The sequence below is a fragment of the Ostrinia furnacalis genome, unplaced genomic scaffold (assembly GCF_004193835.3).
Source record: "Ostrinia furnacalis isolate ACB-3 unplaced genomic scaffold, ASM419383v2 OfSCF7471, whole genome shotgun sequence".
Lineage (NCBI taxonomy): Eukaryota > Metazoa > Arthropoda > Insecta > Lepidoptera > Crambidae > Ostrinia > Ostrinia furnacalis.
This window is the reverse complement of record NW_021137710.1, coordinates 759,720-774,563: the sequence shown is the minus strand read 5'-3', so window position 1 is coordinate 774,563 and position 14,844 is coordinate 759,720. Positions and strand designations below refer to the sequence as shown.

General features: G+C 36.7%; 1 protein-coding gene across 5 annotated transcripts in view; it reads right to left on the bottom strand.

The window, feature by feature from the left end:
* Positions 1-14,844, bottom strand: part of shaker (potassium voltage-gated channel protein Shaker) — a 466,602-nt gene that overhangs the window by 80,790 nt on the left and 370,968 nt on the right. For 2 of the 5 annotated variants that reach the window (XM_028321157.1, XM_028321152.1), the window contains exon 2: positions 10,174-10,556. The exons of the other annotated variants lie outside the window; for them this stretch is intronic. In XM_028321157.1, coding sequence (XP_028176958.1) covers positions 10,174-10,283 — 110 coding nt within the window. In that variant the 5' untranslated portion in view covers positions 10,284-10,556. The remainder of the gene's footprint in view (positions 1-10,173; positions 10,557-14,844) is intronic. 5 annotated transcript variants of the gene reach the window in all.

Here is a 14,844-nt window from a genome sequence, read left to right as displayed (position 1 = left end):
AGTATAGAAATATAACCTTATCAGTTGAAAAAGAAGCCATTATACAATCTAAGACATCTCTTATTGCACTCGAGACGCAGATCCCCACTCAGTATAAGAAAATTCGATATGAAATCGAACCCGCAACCCCTGGGACTTGTTAAGTGTAATTGGGACTTAGTAGCGCCATCTCTGTTCGTTACGTTATTAATGTTAACGCTTTATTAAACTGAGCTCTGTTACACTTATAAATAACTAGCTGACCCGGCGAACTTTGTTCCGCCTTAATGGCAATAAATAAGCAGACTTTTTTAAATTTCGAACGGGATAAAAAGTATCCTATGTCCTTCTCCTGGCTCTAAACTACCTCCCTGACAATTTTCAGCTAAATCGGTTACTTGTTACTACTCTGCGCTTAGTTTATTTTGTACCCAAAGTTATTTTAGGGCTTGATATATTTGCGTGGAGAGGGTTCTATACGAGTATTGCTTTATTGTTATTGTTATTATTTCGAGATACCACAGTAAGACTAATTTAATGAAGGATCAAATTATAATCATAGTTGGAACAGTAGTTTCTTATACGTTAGTCAAAACCAATGAAATGTTTTTCAACAAAACTGTAGATTTAGACAATCTAATTTTACATTAGCTAAATTCTGCTGCTGGCTTTTTATAATCTTCAAAAAATGAGTTAAAATAATTAAATTGTAGAGTTGAAAACACATAATACTATTATTTTATTGTTTCAAACAGGCTCATATAATGTGCCATCCTATTTGACTAAACACCCCAACTGTTGATATACGCTAATGTCAGCGAGCACATGCCCGCAGCATCTGCCTTAAGTACCAAAAGTTGGTAGTTCGGCCAAAGTGGCTTCTAGACGAATTCTGCTCACAGTTTGGGAAGTCAAGGAGCGATTATACGGGCGCTGCTGAGTGAGGCACTGAAAAGAAGATAGATGCAACCATTTGTAAGTGCTACAGTAGACGATTAACACTTCAAAACACGGTTGTAACAGTCTCGAGTATTTAAATATTGCTAAATATTGTTGAAATAACAGCGATAAAAGTATTGTTCGAAGTAATATTTAGTTATTAAATAGTCGCTTAAAGTTGAGGATTGATACCTATTTTGAATTAATTTAAACAGGTTTTAACGCGATATGCGGAAAGGCATCATTAATTCAATTGTGCAACGCGAAAGTTTAAAATTAATGATACCTATTTTGATTCTTACTTAAAAAGTAATTCGATCAAACAATAGGTAGTATGAAGGTGTTTATTTTATAAGTTGGTGGACTCTACATCACTATATTGATCAATTTAGTTCAGTAAGTATACCTACTAATGTATGTAATGTATACTTTATGAACATCACAAACTTCTTCTTTCTCTCCAATACAAAGTTTCCGAGACAGATACTATTTTCTTTGACAAATCAGGCAGCTGGATAAAGTTCAGTGCGAACTAAAAGTCTACATCTTATTGCATACAAACAACAGAAAAACTTATTGCCCAGCTGTCCCAGACATGGGCTTGAACTTTAAAGTTGTTTGTCAAAGTTTCAACCCACTATTTGTGCTTCACTGGACATTCCACTTCTTTTATTCAGATATCGAATCCAAAACTTATTTGCCGGCGATATTCAAACCAGCGGCTCCGATATAATGTTTCCAATATCGTCGTGGAATCCGGGCAATAAACGTTGTACGAAAAATGGTTCTTTATTATGTTCCACGAGGACCACGGTTTCAGGGGGCGTATTTTGGAAGCACCAGAATCACAATTCGCATGCGAGATTGCACACATTTGCATATTACGAGTGGTCAAACCGGAACCGAACAGATTCGGTTTTCGAACGTTTATTCCAATTCCGACTGACCGGTTCACGTGTGTTGTTAGGTAGGACTTTTTACTACACCTTTCAACTTCAGGAGAAGGTCAATATAATTTTATTCCCAATTGACTGCTTGGTTTGGTGGCTTAAAATATTCAACAGACGGTGGACATCTGGACATAGGAAATTGATTCTATACGAAGATGTTAAGGATGAATAACATGGGCTTATTACTCGTTTTGTAATGATTTCAAGCTTTTAGTAATTTTGTTATCCATATTTTTGGCTGAATGAACAGTTAAGACATAAAAATTTCATAGAAGAACTGATTTCCACTGTTTTACCGATGTGTGACTGTGACATATCGATGTGTGACATCGAGAGTATTACACATTTATTTCGCACACGATATACTGCGAATGTCTCAAAAATACGTTCCCAGGCTTAATAGATCACACCTATCCGAATGGGTTTCGGCGCGAACGTTGCGAACGTTCAAAATGATTCTTCGCGGAGTCGTTTTGAGAATGAATAAGTAGATCATTTTGCTCACTGAGCACTCATAACATCACACAGCTACGTAAAAAGGATGATTTGTGAGCAGTTACATCTAATCTGATGTCGGATCAAATTATGAGTTATGTTGAAATAAGAATAAGATACACGATGTGATAGGAAAAGTAAAAATTATTGTAAAAATATATAATAAAAAATATAATAAAAAATATAATAAAAATATATGTAATAGTAAAAATTATTCACGACTGCCTGGCATATCGGAGGTATTACGTCAAATGTCGATATTGAGTCTACGCAGTCTTTTTACATAAATCCTTTTATTATGTAAAAGTCTGGTTTGTTTTTACAGCAAGAGTTTCCAACTCGCTTGAGATACAAGAAGATTTTGAGATAATCTGTTATCTCACAACGTTTTCGTTGTATTGCGATGATTTATGACTCTGTAGTTCTGATGGGTCTGCTGAACCTTATCACGCTATAAACATACAAAAAAAAACTCATAAAATATTATAATTTAGGTACATCTGATTTTATCTTTTACAATAAAATGTTTGGCATTTCACGCCAGGTGGCAACCCTGTAATTTTTCACGCGAGCCAGTATTTAATTTTGGTTTCCCGAACTGAGATTCCGATAGCGCCATCTGTTATTTTGTACTGACACCCATAACTTACAACGCGATAATTCATTTTTCCATGTGGATTTCATTTTGAGCGGTGATATGGGGTGATATTTCGCTATATTGAGCATGTAGCATCGTGGAAAATTCATATTCAAATTGTGTATTTTGTGAAATCGCAGGTACATAATATGTCAGGTTTTGTAATAGATCAACTGTGTTCCGCCGCATGGGCATACAATATGGAAAGATTAAGGAAAAAAAATGAATTGCTTAACACTATTGTGATAATAGAGTAAATAGTTAACAAACAAGAAACAAATTCAAACAATTATTTTACACTACCTATATGTCATACCATTCGGGAAGAGTACTAAAGACAGGGTGTACTAAAATTGACAATGTATTTAAAACATGAACTTTGAAAATTTTAAAAATCATTTTCCTTATTTGCATTAGTTAATAACTAGCCTAAACAATCTTCAGGCAACATTATAAATATCTTAATAAAAATGCAGCTCAATATTACACAAAAAAAAAGTATTTTTCATAAAATTTATTTCGGGAACCGACATTCTGAGCTTGAATAAAACTGGATTCATAGCGTAGTAAGCGCGAAACGTATGAATATAACATAGCGTTTTTAATATCGCTCATGGTAGCAGTTGAAAACAATATCGAGCATTGGTATTCATCAGACTTGTTACTTCCCGTATTTTGCATCCCATGCCTTTGACCTCGACCTCTGAAGGCTACGTACGAGCTGGGAAGGATGGGAAGGATGAAATTGGACGGCAAAATGGCACAACACCGCAAAATGTCTGAGAGAATATTTCTGAGTTCTCTTCTGTTTCGAGTCATACATACATACGTACCTAATAATTTTGTTTTTTGAGCATACCGAATTAAAATATGAAACTCTGAGCCATCATCTATGAAAAACGTGGAAGCCATTAGCTTTATTGAGCCATAATATTGTATCTCCATGTTCTAGACATCTTTTATTATCAATATGAATTACATTCATACATATTATTTCTAAGGCAATACATTTTTAAACTAAACATTAATTTTAACTTGTCCAAGCGGTTTGCATAAACCCAACTTTTCGTAGTATAAGAATTAGCGTAGTGCTACGAATTGCCACGAATTTGCTACGAAGTTCGTAGCTCGTAGACTGTAGCTCACTGATGGGAGAGAGGCTTGCTACGAGAGGTTCCTCTAACCCTAAAATGAATGAGAGAAGGTTGATATTACTAAAACAGTAAAAATATATTTATTGAGGTATTAATTTAATAATGTATTTAATGCTAAATCATTAGCGTATTAATTTAGAACGAACTAAAAGTAAAAATGATACTTCCTGTATTTACAAAAGCAAGTAATTTAGAAATGTATCGTATTTTTTGGTTTCTTTGTAACATTAATCTGACAATGCTAATTATGTTTAAAGATCAAAGGTTTTTGAGGAAAAGATTAATACGGAAAGAAGCTTATCTGAAACGAAGAACAAAGTGAGAACGTTATTACGAGTATTAGTCCAGTCAATGAATGCCTTAACGACGGTGTAGAGAGAAATCCGTGGAACACAATTTCTGACCTGGGGACTTTATTTAGCCTAGTTAGGTGGTGAACTTATCAAAAGTCCCCGCCCTTAGCCCTTGAGCCGGCAAGGAGAGGGGGGTTAAAAGGTACCACTTTTCGGTTTTTCGCTTAATCCTCGGAAACTATGCGTCCTAGTGACATGACAACTATGAACCAAAAAAAGCTTATTCAATTTGCTACAAGTGAGACCGTCAAGTTATGCTATATCTTGTATAGTTTTTGCGGCATCTGCTCTAGAAGGTCTGTAAAAGATATACATCAGCTTCAAATTTCATAAATATACCTCAAACGGTTATTTAGGTATTGACGTTCAAAAATCGATATTTAGAGCACTAAAATCTATTTATCACATGTGAAATGTTAAAATTTACTGGTTTTTTATTTGTTCCTTTGTGGATGACATAACTACCTTTCTGGATGGCAAATTTGAATCTTCGAGGTCATCTGGAAGTGGTTAGAATTTGGTCTACAGGTCAGACATGTAGATTTTTGGACGTCAATATCTAAAGAACCGCTTGAGGCATATTTATGAAATTTTACACTGATGTATATCTTGCAAGTCTCAACACATGAGCCAAATTTGAAGTGTTAATGCACAGTAGTTTTTGAGTGATGAGGAGTCAAAAGTGGCTCAAAGTGGTTCGTCTAAATATACGCACGGTGCAGTCCCCTCCCTGGTACTAGGCTTAACATGCTCCCGCATGTCTAGAATGATTGCTCAATGTTGATTTAGTCGATTTTCTCCTGATGGGAACATGTAAGACAAAAATAAAATTTCCAATATTACAGACCTTCTAGAGCAGATGCCGCGAAAACTATACAATTTATAGAAAAACTTGTCTATCTCACCTGTAGCAAATTGAATACGCTTTTTTTGGTTCAAAGTAGTCATGTCACTAGGACGCATAGTTTCCGAGGATTAAGCGAAAAACCGAAAAGTGGATATATTTTTTAACTTATCTATGCCATATTACTACTTTTCAACGTCATTTGTCACTGTCAGGTAATGTCAAAGTCAACCAAACGGTTTTGGTGTGAAAAATTTCATGTTTTTAGCGCGCATTTTTGGTATTTTTGAAACTTTGTTCAACGAAAATTCTGATAAGTGTTTTTTCGATTCAAATTCCTAAACTATAAGATTTATTGTATAATCTCACTTATAGGCAGTGTCTGCAATTGATTTATTCATATAATTTAGACATTTTAAAGAAGTGGTAAATAGTTTACCATTGTCCGATCCCGTCTTGACAAAAGTTTGTTGATATATAAAAAAACTGTTGTTTTTTGTATGTGAACAAATAAAACTAAATAAATATTTGGAGAAATTTTAAGTTATTTTGATAACTGTTTACGTAACGTTTTGACTTTACGTAATTAGTGAATTGTTAGTGTCAGACTCAAGGTAAGCATAATAATTGTAAGCATAATAACTAATATTAATAAATATATTGTTTTATAAAAATAATAAATTTATTTCATTCCCAAAATATTTAATCGAATTATAAACAACTAACGGCCGCCCGCGACTTCGTACGCGTGGATCCCGTTTTACCCCCTTAGGGGTGGAGTTTCGTAAAATCCTTTCTTAGCTTCTGCCTACGTCATAACATCTACGTGCATGCCAAATTTCAGCCCGATCCGTCCAGTGGTTTTGGCTGTGCGTTGATAGATCACTATGTCAGTCAGTCAGTCGGTCAGTCACCTTTGAGTAATATATGTATATTTAGATTTCCAGCACATCATTATAGCCGCCCACTCAGCTAATAACACGCTAAGCCAGTGCATTGCTGGCTCAAAGATGCACTAGAGCCGTCTTTGTCGTTCCGAAGCTGTATACGGCTCAGCCGGAGTAAGCCTTTGACGGCTGAATGGCGGATATTTGCAGTATCCGATCCGCGGCAGTATTCTATTACGGCTCCACATTGCTGACTCGAGGCAGGTGGGAGTTTCAAAAAGTGTTGTTAAGGCCAGTATAGAATGGTGCTATGTGACTCACATAAGAGTGGTACAACTTGCAAGACCACCCACATTGTAATTTATTTGTTATAATTGTTAAGCCCTAGTCATAAACGATTATTTTTCTCGACACATAAATAGCATCAGAGTGATCTATTATTAGGTATCTATCTATGTATCTACAACAGGTCAGTCTTGACATAAGAATCTGACAGTAAATAGAAATACTTTATAGTATAGCTGTAACATACATTCATAAATCGATTCAAAATAGATTTTCTTGCATTTTGAGTTATCGATTTAAATCACAACTTAGTTTGTTCTCGGGACTAGTTTAATCTCATCTGTAGGCCTAGGATCAAACCCATCTAAAAGTCTAAAATCATCGATAAGATTTTATCATGGCGCGCATCCTAGCCGGCTGGTTTCGTTTTGATAGTCAATCTATAGATACTGGCTTCCAATTATTGTTTGAATTCGTAACTAGAGGTAGGAAAAGTCCCGTGCATCAGTCTGCACTCGTCTCAAACTACAGAAACTTCGTTAGTCACTGAACCTCACTGAGCAAAGCTTGTAACTGCAACTCAAACCTGGTGAACACACGTTTGCAGTTCACATTCAGTTACTAACGTTTGGCTTCTACACGTTACAAACTAAGCGTCGTAGTCGCTAACTATCGCTCCTCATTAACATCATTAGTTGAAATCTTCTTAATGTCTGCTTTAAGCCACTTAAGCGTCTTCGTGCTACCAAAGGGTATAGGAATGTTAATTTTAACATCGTCTTTGAGAGAGACATTCGTCAGAGTTTTTAAAGGTAATGTTTTTGAACGTCAGAGTTTTTGAAGGATACAAATCCTTCTATAAATTTCGTTAACCAAAGTAGTAGTATAAACATCGTTGTTAAATAATTTATTTATTTCAGAGTCATCACTCTTCTTTGAACTTATTATTGGGTAAAACAGTAAAAGTGTATTCTGTGCCCATACTTCATTTGTAATAAAAAACATCCATCAATGACCGACAGCACAAATCGTGAAGTTCAGTTTTTTACCCAATTAACTTACAAATAATAAGTACAGCGGTAATATTACAAACTTTCACAAAGACCGTAATGCCGCAGCCAATAACAAAGGCCGGCATTTTCCCGAAACAACTAGAAGGACGAAACTAAACTCGTTAATATCGATCTGATTTTAAGTTTGTGACGTGAACAGATGGCACGTTTAGTATTTTCTAATAATAATATAGTTATGTCATAAATATTGGTTGTCATCATACAAACAGTCATGTAATACTTATTTACGAAAATATTAATATGAAAGCAACTAACTGGTACTTTACAGATTGTTCAAATCATTTACCAATATATTAATTAGGTACTCTCTATGCCAACTTTTGTTACTACGAGTAAAGTTGAGAACCAATGCTCCACCAAAAATTTACAACTGATAATTATTATGATTGTCATTTGTTTTGCATAGCACGAAACAAACGATAGTGTTATGTTTCAAGCGTTCCATTTTTTAAAACTTGGTTATTTGGTTCCATAATTTTGCATTGAAAGATTATTCGATTAGGTTGTTGCATTGGATAGGTTTTGTACATATGGCACTGAAAATAATTATCTTAAAGAAGACATTAAAAATACGTTATCAAGAATAACCTTTGTCCATCAGTGGACGTCTTTCGGCTGAAACGAACAAACGAAGAATAACATTTTGTATTGTAATTAGAATTAAAAACAAGTTTAAAATAACAATTACTTTAGATATATAGGGTGAAGCAAAGTTAATGTTACCCAACTACAGAACAAGTGAGTATACCTCGAGCCCGGAGTGATCTGACTATAGACCACTACACCACTCTTAGGCGAGCCGCACTCTATCAAGATAAGCCCCGGGTCACTATGAGCACCACAATACATACATAAGACATATAGGTACACGTCTAATGCACTGCTGAGGAACTTATTTTCGGAGGCAGCATTGCTTTTCTAAATCTCTTTTATTCGTTATACGTGTTAGTACTACCTAACCTCACGGGTGCATTATGTTTTTGAATTGTGCAACGTTGTTTATAATGCCACTAAATGTCATCACGGTTTAAATATAGACCATATAAATCAGCTAAATGACTAACGTGATATAGTGGTGGTAAAGTTATTAGGTAATAGAAAATGTCACAATTTACGAGCTGTAAAGAGAGGATTGCTATGTATTCACTCAACATCCGATTCAAATTCGATTTAGATTGATACGGTCTGGTTTGCTAGGTACTTTACATTCTAGATCCGATATACGTCATCTGATTTCTTATACAGGGTGTCCCAGAATGGGTGAATCAAACTGCTAGGGGAGGTAGCTCTACTAATGTACTATCCCTAAACAATATGAAAAATATGTGTCATTATTTTCAGATGTTTGTTTACTAATAAACGAAGCGATCATGTACAATTAATATTAGTAAGAAAAAAGTACAAATAAACTCCAAACGCAGCAATTATAGCCAGATACTTAGGCAAAGCTGATTTATTTTCACTTTAAAAAAAAAAATTGTCCTTATGCGCTTTATTTTTTTCATCTTGGTTAGGGATAGTACATTAGTAGAGCTACCTCCCCTAGCAGTTTGATTCACCCGTTCTGGGACATCCTGTAGATCTGTATTTCGGATCGGATATAGTACGTAACTGTTCTTAGGCAATCAACGCGTTTTGCAGGGAACGCCATGCGAGATTTAATGGAAGGAAAGCAGCGGCACAACAATAATTAGGAGCTGAGTTGTTGTGACGGGTTTCCCCCGCTGTGACAAATTACAGTTGTGTAGGAACGACCTGGATCATTTATCCATGGCGCAGTCACGTGGCAAGGGAGGTGAAAACATCAGTTAGATTTCAAACATTTTCGTGAAAGACTCACTTAGGCCCAGAACAGACGGTGAAACGGAACTGCAACGAAACTGCAACTGCTAGTTACTTTTGAGTTGCATCTAAGTTTCTGCCATAGCGTCCGTTGAGAGACCACACATGACCCGACCACTTTGAAATTTAGATGCAACTCAAAAGTAACTAGCAGTTGCAGTTTCGTTGCAGTTGCGTTTCACCGTCTGTTCTGGGCCTTAGGTAATAGTTGTTTATAGGAAATACAATAAAGCACGTTACACGTTCTAAAAATACAGTTGCATTGTGACGCATCAGAAGACGAAATTATGTCCATGGTAAAAAAAATACAATACTGTCACCAGGAACCAGGTGCATTTTAGTCTAATCATCTCTAATCTCTGGCTCATGACATTTTTTTTTGGTCCATGCCAATGTGGCCTAATGACTGATGGCCAAGAGATGAACCGAGAAAGATCTTATGGTAGTTTTAAGGTCATTGGCTTTTGATGGGTCACATAGCAATTAGAACTAGTATGTTTAAGGTTATGGCCGATGGGGCAGCAAGGTTCTGGAGTGGAGGCAGCGTACCGAAAAACACAGCGTGGGACGTCCACTCACAAGGTGGACCGACGACATCATAAAGGTAGCAGGAAGGCGCTGGACGCAGGCCGCTACCAACCGGGCAACATGGAAAGCATTGGGGGAGGCCTATGTTGAGCAGTGGACGTCCTATGGCTAAGATGATGATGATGATGACTAAAGACTAGGACTTACGCTTCGGTGTTGTCGTCCCTGGACTCGGAGCGCTCGGCGTTGGCCTGACCGCGGCGGTGGCGAGCGCGCTGCTCGTCGCCCAGTCCGTACAAGCCGGCCACGGCCGCCATCGCTCTCGCTCACACACCCATCCCCCTCCGGACACCATTCACTCCGTCCGGCACACACTCATCCGGACGGCCCACATGTTTTTAATCCCTAACATCACAACCTGACTATACTAACGCATCACTACCTAAAGCTAATTTCAAAAATTTGGACGCATCATTTGGTACAGTGTGTAGCTAAATCACAATTTTATTATTGTATCTTGTCATAAGTATGGTGAGCGGGAACTAGGTTGTGTGGTCCCGCTTGAGCTCTGTCTGTGTGGTAGCCAGCATCTGTGGGGAGTGGGAGTTAGAAGTTTCGGCGGTCGGACGGGGAGCACGGTCACAGTGGTTTCATTTCAACGCGGGTTAACGAGTCTGGTTAAATATTTGGCCGCGAAAAAGTTTTGTGGGACGTCAGCACGGGGGAACGTTTTGGCGAATGCTCATGAAGCAGAGGAATGTTAGTTAATTTCTTTTTATTTTAAAATACGTGGATGTCTGGTGTTTTAGCTGGATTTTTTTATTATAGTTTCGTATAGGATAAAGGCTGTTTATTGGTGATGCGGACGTTTGCGAAGATCTTAGCAGTCGCAATTCACAAAGAAGGATCGAAAAACGTGTTAAGTGGTTGCGTCTCGGTCCGATCAAACGAAGTCACACTTTTGGTGGTTCCAATATTTCCAAAAATGGTTTCGACAACATAAACAAAAGAATAATTATATAAATCATTACAGCTTTGTGCTAACCCCCTACCAATTTACAAGGCATCTAGCATTCCTTTCACATAGCTCACGACTCCGCGCTGCGATCTTTAGCCACTTACTAAATAATGTAGTAGCAACATAAATATCGTCGAAAATAAACCAAGTTAACTCGCCTTTAAACGGGCGAAATCTGCGGCACACTAGCGCCAGCGGTGCGGAACAAAAACTAATTAAAAGCCAGGTGCTCCGAGCGCAGACTTGTCGACGTTGTCAAAGCGGTAAGTGCCTGCGTTTGGAGAGAAGAAGCGCTCATAAATTACAATAATTAACGCCAAAACACGCCAATTTATATGTATAGATTAGTTACTAATTGAATAACAGAAATTTGTAGTTTATGAAGGCTGAAATAGGGTTGTGATCGCCCTTGTTTTGGATAAACGATACAAAATATAAAAAGAAGAATCCAGTTTTTCCTTTCCTCCTCCAGAACTTGGCACTTGGAACATCAAGAAAAAATCAATAAATACGTCACATTGAGACAAGTGGACAGATTTTAAAGGGTTTAAGGTTTAAAATTTTATGGAAGCTTGTTTAAATTCGGACGGTAAGGAATCCTAAAAATATAGTGAGTACAGTTTTCAGTACAAAAGTATATATCGTTAACCTTTCACATTCAAGTCACGAGAACCAGACGCAAATTAAAAGTTTGTAGTTTTATATCACACTTAACATGAACGCTTGAAGTTTCATCGATCAAGGTTCAGGGATCTACAGTAGGTACTGCTGCCGAAGCTTTACACGAACAATGACACTGCTGCTGCAATTTCGCTTTGCCACCAGAGCGGGCACTGTTGACTGGTGTTGTAGATTGGTGACACAGGCTGGCCAGAAGAGGCACACCACTCGGCCGATAAGCAAATAAAGTAAAGTAAACATTTATTTGCTGCACACAAAGTCACATAAATTCTTCAACAAAATTCAAAATAAAATAATAATAATTAAAGATGAAGTAATGCGAGCGAATAATTAAAGATGAAATAAAGCGACGATAGCCGAACGGTCGGATTGGCTGACTCGTGATCCGAAGAACGCGGGTTCAATCCCCGCCGCCGTTCGACTAAAGTGGGACACAAGCATTTAATTAGCTTCCCACTAGGAATTAACGGGATCTTTAAAAAAAATGATAATCGCAGTATCGATACCGTGTCTCTAATACGACAAGGATTCTGAAAACTTAGTTTTGAAGAACTCTATAAACTGTTGCCGTAAGGTTATTACTACTTCAATTCTTATAACTAGTTTTAAAAAGCTACAGATCGTAAATTCGTAATTGGTTCATTTCTACAGTGATAGAAAATGAAATGAAAGAGAGACGCTCGGCGGCACGTTAAATTTTCTACTTTTCGAGTCGACGGCAATTCAATTAGACACTGCTGGTAGTTTATTAATTAAAATATTTTCATTATTTCACAATAAATTTAATTTAAAAAAAAAAAACAAGAAATACATACTTTGAATTCAGATATTTATCGTAGACCATTTATTGTGAACCTATAATGGAATACAAAATGATAGCCAGACACTTTGACCCACTTTGCATGCAGAAAATCATGAGAATGATATTTGCAATTTTTATCTATGTATATCAAAATAAAATAATTCCAAGGGCTGATTTTTCAATCGTCAGATAACTTTTAACTGAAGAATAAGTTTGGTACATTGACAGTTTCAGTGTGGGAAATAATAATATGTCAAAATGACGAACTATAGTAACAGATTAAAATATTATTGATTTTGATTTGATTTGAATGAGCTGGCTGTTCCAAAAAGGATGTGGTGCAACTCCAAGGCAAGTATTTAGTAGTGCTCCAGCGAAATGATTGCGGTCAGCCACTACAAAGCTTTGGCGACGTGGACTGACAGATGTGATCTCATTACAATTGGACACCCTGAAACTACTTTATCTTTGGCGTTTATGATTTTAATTCGTAATTAAATATACAGGGTATTCAAGAGAGAATTCCTTGAAATCAGTCGGCCGCTTTGGGCAAATAACTTTTGGAGAATAGCACTAATTGTTCGTAGAAAATAATTCAGATAATACAAATTACATTTGAATGAGGAAGGAGAAATTCTGTCTTTACTAAAATTGTATGCAGCGTCACATAGTTTGTGACACACTAAGGCTGAGTTGCACCACCTAACTTTGACCGTAACTATAGCGATAACCGGTTTATTTTGTATGAAGTTTGACAGATTTTTGACGTTTGTCAAAGTTAAAGTAAGATGGTGCAACTTAGCCTAAGTAACCAATAAGTTCGCAACACATCTTTGTTAAAATTGGAATACCTTATTCCAATTTTTGACCACTTTCAGTGTCACGATCTATTTGACGCTGACTACACATAAAAGGTCTCTGTTTATTTAAATTTAAAAAGTCAGTTTCTTTAACATCCTGTAGACAGCCGTTTGTTTACGTAGTTACGGTTGACATTTCTAACCATAGCTGTTGAGTTCTCACGCAAGTATCTTGGGATTTTTAATGGAATTAAAGCTACGAGTATGTCCCCATTAAAAAAGGCGGACAATAATCACAATTGAAAAGTGAAGTAGAGAATCGATTAGGAAACTTTTCACAGTACATGATTACGTAGATTAGCCGTACATACATTTGGACGAACTTTGCACGAGTGTACGTACACTCGCAGATCAGAATATTTTTTATTGAAAAATAGCATCTATTACTATTACATTAGATCCATGTTTAGCTTGATGAGCCGTCTGTACTATTACAACAGTTGGCAAGTTGAAAAGTTCGTACGTTGATAGCGAGATCGAGTAACATACCGTTAATTGTATTACGAAGTTGCTAGAGCTTTTGTAGCTGTACTGACTGACTAAAGGCGAAGCATGCCTTGTTTATTAAATGTTGTGTATCTTCAAGATACTTTGTACGAGTATCTTACTGTCATGGATAAGCCATATAATAGGATATGATAGGATATTTTCGTTCATTTATTACTTGAAATACGATTCAAACTGGAAAAATTGGACTGTTTCAAGAGTCATATGAATCACCTTGAATGGGAGGACCTTACTAGCGTCTTTAAATGTAGGTTAATTATTAACGTGTGAGAGTGATATAACTGAACTATTGTCTAGCAATAATGACACCTTTTCCTAAATAGGAATTATTCATACCTCCGAATCACATATCAGCCACACCGTACTGAAAACGTACGCTTTTAAAATTGTATCATCCAACTAATAATTATGGTTCGTATTTTTCTAAAAAAATACGCTATCCAACGTAGTACTTTTTGGTATACACTGTTCTAACAGCCAGTGACGTACCGAAGCGTTGGGACCGAATGAAACAAAACAAACAATTTGTTCCGACCGTGCCCAGCAATGTTAACTTGGGTGGAAAGTTATCGATATTGTAAATGTGTCGATAGACTTCCCTGGGAATGGATCCTTATTGAAACAAGTTTTCGCAAGTTATTCTCGCTTTGTTACCTATGAAATGTTGTTGGTGAGTTTAATGGTTAATATTACGGTCTCGTTTATGGGCTACTCAGACGTAGATCTTTTAAAGTAAGAGAACTAAATCTAATATTAATACCTAAATAGATGTAAGCATAAGCTTTCTTTGTACATTCGGTGGAACAACGATCTGGTCTAGGTCACGGGTAGCAGCTGGGTAGGGGCAGCATAAGCCTTTCATTATAGAAATCCTTGGGGAAGACAGTTCAGCAGTGGACGTCCTTTCAGTTAAAACGGTTTTGGTCTTTCTTCTCATATTTGTTTGGATATTGCATTCGACAGAATGTAGTAGGAAAGAAAACTGTGTGCCTACCATGAGTTTACGTTAG